The following is a 4,176-nucleotide window of genomic DNA, read 5'->3' on the forward strand; positions in this document are numbered from 1 at the left end:
ACGGAAAATGACTTGCGAGAAAAAATAAATAAACATCGCGTCAATAACAGTTACACTCACTCTCCCCAACCACGCCACAAGGACTTGTGTGATACGCTGACGCCAACCATATCTTCAAGCCGAGCCGAGCCGATCACCACTCCGCTTATCACCTATAAAAAGAAAAATAAAATATACATGCAACTTAAATATCTATTTCCGAAACTGACAGTAGCCGGTTGCCAAAAAGTGGCAAATTTCATTTAAATTTGCGAAATGCAAATGCAAATTCAAATGGAATGTACCTAACCCAAGTAAGAAACTAACTCTACATATAACCCAAGTTGGATTTATTTAAAGAGTGAGCGAGAGACAACTGAGAAGGCCAGCTGAGCTGTTTTAGTTTTAGTTTCTTATTACATATCTCCCTCACTTGTATTCTTTTCTAGTCCTAGATTAGTGTTGTAATAATTATGCATGCTTCTTCAAATTTGATTGAGTAATAATGATGTAGTGAGAGTTCTTGCAGAATCTTTTTTGTTTTGGTAAATTCTCTGCTGGGGGTTGTTTGGCTTGGGATTTGGTTTGATGGGTTCAGAGGGAGAAGTGGTGATGAAAAAGGAGAAAGATGGGAAACCCAAGAGAGGTTTGCACAGTCACTCAGATTGCACCAAACACTGTGCTAACACCTGGCCTCTTTTTTCTTGTTACCACATTTTTGCACACAATAAATAAATCCTTGAGTTTAAGCTCCTCCTTGTAAAAATAGCAGAAAAAAATATTTTCTAAAATACCATCAAGAAGAGATAAATAAAAGAAAAGTGGGTTGGGTTGGGTTCTTGATCTTGTTAAAGATCTTGAGTTGTAGTGGTACTTGTGCTGCCACTTTGTTGTGTTACTAGTCATGAAGAGACTTAGCAGTTCTGATTCTTTGGGTGCTTTGATGTCCATCTGTCCAACAACAGGTGCTTACTTATCACTCTCTTTACATTTTTTTTAATTTTATTGCACTTTTTATTTATTCTTCTTGATTATACCCATTTCATGTTTTCTTGTCTCATGTTTCCAACTTCATTTTGTGCTCATAAATGTGGCTTTAGTGTTGTATGCTTGAGTTTTGGTAGATCAAGTGTGTGTGTGTGTGTTTCCCAATTTAGTAACTTTACATGATTTTGAATCATCTTGATTTCCTTTCCTAGTTTTGGTTTGTTTGTGTGTGCTCCCAGTTTAGTAAGTTTACATGATTCAGAGTGATCTTAGTTTCCTTTACTAGTTTGGTTAGTAAGTTTGTTCCCAATTAAGTAACTTTACATACTTGCACTTAGCTTAATTGCTTAAGATTAAGGTTTGGCTGATATTTATAATTGATGTTTGATGACTTGTTATAGAAGAAGGGAGTCCAGGAAACAACCATGTTTACAGCAGGGAATTTCAGTCTATGTTGGAGGGGTTAGATGAAGAAGGTTGTGTAGAAGAAATGGGGCAGATCTCGGAGAAAAAGCGGAGACTGAGCATAAATCAAGTCAAGGCATTGGAGAAGAATTTTGAAGTTGAAAACAAGCTTGAACCAGAAAGAAAAGTGAAGCTTGCTCAAGAACTTGGTTTGCAGCCTAGACAAGTTGCGGTTTGGTTCCAAAATCGCCGTGCCCGATGGAAAACCAAACAATTGGAGAGAGACTATGGTGTTCTTAAAGCCAATTATGACAGCCTCAAGCTTAAGAATGATACTCTTCAACAAGAAAATCAATCTCTGCTCAAAGAGGTACTTCCTTTTATATAGGCAACAAGTCTATCATATTACTTAGCAGGCTAATATAACTGTTTAGGATCTTTACATGTATACAAGAATGCATAGAATAACAATCAAAATTTGTACTACTTATTCCACAATTTAAACCTAAATTGTTGCAGTAATCTATAGAGAGGGCTAAGGCACACATAATTAGCTCGAATGCCAACTCCCAGAGATCAACTCGCGTTTAAAGTTTATAATTTTAGATACCAGGACTTTTATGTTCCACACATTTAAAAATTATTAGTATGGAATATAAGATATGATCATCGTGTATTGATTAATTTCATGTTGTACTGTAGATACGAGAGCTGAATTCGAAGTTGGGAGAGGATAACACTGATAAAACCAGTGAACATTCAGTGAAAGAAGAGATGATGGTGACTGAAGACAGTGAGAAAGCTACTGATGTAGTACTGAAAAGTCCATCGATCGAATGTGAAGATATTAATACAGAGGTTAATTTTGAAAGTTTTGATCATCAAAGCAACAATGGGATCACAATGGCTGCTGATCTAACTACATTTTTCCCGGACTTCAAAGACGGGTCATCAGATGATAGCGATTCAAGTGCAATCCTAAACGAAGACAATAACAGCCCGAAGGCAGCCATTTCTTCATATGCTACTAATGGGGTTCCTATTCGGAGTCACCAGTTCATGCCATCGTCCATGAACTGCTTCCCCTTCAGCTCATCGACGTCGAAAGCTTTTCTTGGAGATGCTCAGAAAGCCTGTTATCAGCCACAGTTTGTGAAGATTGAAGAACACAACTTTCTTAGTGGAGATGAGTCTTGCAACTTCTTCTCAGATGATCAAGATCCTAGTCTTCAGTGGTACTGTCATGATCAGTGGAATTAAAATAAACCCCGTCAAGAATAAAGAAATCAAATTAATGGGGTAAAAAATAAGGAGAGTAAGAATATTCTTGGGAGATCTGATGAATTATTCATGGAAATGGGTAATTTAAAATTTAAAAAAAAACAAAAAAAAGGGTAAAAAAAGATTGGTCTCTCAATTATTTGTACAGATTGAAGAAGTTGCAGGGTGCAGAGGTGGGAGAGAATCACGTGTGGTGTGGTGCAGAGGGAAATCAGGTGGTGGGGCCGTGTAGTGGAGGGTTGGCGAATCAATGACGTGCAGGATGGTTAGAGTAGTTTTATTTTTATTATTATTATTATGGATTAATTAAGACTTGAGAGCACTTTGAGTAGTGCTGTTGAATTTGTTAAAAACATAAGTTGGAAAAAAGATTAAGCACTCCAATGGCTTGTTCAGTGGAGGTAATGCAATCTTTTGTAAAAATAAACAATGTCTCTTTTAAGCCAACGCTCACTTCAGTAACTTACTCCTTTCATATTCTTGAGGCAAAACAGATTACCCTTCCATACAAAATTAACAACAGATGGAAAGAAAGCAGGGATGCCACGACAAGGAATAAATGAACCAAATCTCCTTCGAGCATGACAGGTTTGATACTTAGCTCAACTACGGCATTGCATAATCAAACCAACTGAATCTCCTCCAAAGTCCATCTCAGATAACATTTCTCATATGAAAACCCATTTTACCCGGTCATAAGCTTTGCTCCTATCTAATTTAAGACCCATCCATCCCGTTTTTTCGTGTGTTTTACGCTTCATAAAGTATATGACCACCATAATATTGTCTGATAAATCTAACCGGGATAAAAGCACTTTGAGTTTCATAGATGAGATATTTGAGCATCGGCTTTAATCTATTAGCTAACACTTTCGAAATGACCTTATATGCACCATTACATAAAGATATAGGCCTCAAGTCCATCATGCTAGCTGGATTTTTCTGTTCAGGAATCAGGACAATATTTGCATCGCCAATATGATCTGCCAGCTTTTCATGTGTGAAAAAAATCCTGAACCAGAGTCACCATATCGCTACTAATAAAATTCTTAAACTATTGATAAAAACCAGGGGTGAAACCGTCTCAGTCATGGTGACTTGTCAGGATGCATAATGAATAGAGCCTTCTTAACCTTGTTCAGATCAACCTGAATCATAAGGACATCATTTTGAATTTTGATTAATTCTCCCCGAGACAGCTTCCAACAAAACATCCATGCGGTTGAATCGGTAAAAAATATTTTTTTAAAAATCAAAACACTAAATCAGGATTAAACACTAAGAGCATCTCCAAAGGTGTTATGCATATTTATTAGCTATAATATGATATATGAATAATCATCTAAAATTATAACTAAGAGGTCTTAGATTTCCAATGGTGTTATGTATAATTATATTATCTAAAATTTGCTAAGAGGTAATGGTTGGAGTGCTTCATGGATGCTCTAAGAGCGGTACTAGTGAAATACCGTTAAAACGGTAAATCAAACCAAATATACGTGCGGTTTAGCGACATGCTCTGGT

The 4,176-nt window shown here is 36.6% G+C and overlaps 1 protein-coding gene across 1 annotated transcript; it reads left to right on the forward strand.

Annotated features, from left to right (window-relative positions):
• Positions 1-340: 340 nt before the first annotated feature.
• On the forward strand, positions 341-3,099 carry LOC108204384 (homeobox-leucine zipper protein ATHB-6). Its single transcript, XM_017373787.2, has 3 exons — positions 341-944; positions 1,368-1,741; positions 2,074-3,099. The coding sequence occupies exons 1-3, from the start codon at positions 884-886 to the stop codon at positions 2,629-2,631; spliced, it is 993 nt and encodes a 330-aa protein (XP_017229276.1). The 5' UTR covers positions 341-883; the 3' UTR covers positions 2,632-3,099.
• The last annotated feature ends 1,077 nt before the right edge of the window (positions 3,100-4,176 follow it).

This window comes from Daucus carota, chromosome 1, assembly GCF_001625215.2.
Source record: "Daucus carota subsp. sativus chromosome 1, DH1 v3.0, whole genome shotgun sequence".
In the NCBI taxonomy this organism is placed as follows: Eukaryota; Viridiplantae; Streptophyta; class Magnoliopsida; order Apiales; family Apiaceae; genus Daucus; species Daucus carota.

Coding starts and splice junctions, on each gene's coding strand:
- LOC108204384 (XM_017373787.2), top strand. CDS start 884: ATGAAGAGACTTAGCAGTTCTGATTCTTTGGGTGCTTTGATGTCCATC. Junction 945..1,367: donor GTCCATCTGTCCAACAACAG/GTGCTTACTTAT, acceptor GACTTGTTATAG/AAGAAGGGAGTCCAGGAAAC. Junction 1,742..2,073: donor ATCAATCTCTGCTCAAAGAG/GTACTTCCTTTT, acceptor GTTGTACTGTAG/ATACGAGAGCTGAATTCGAA.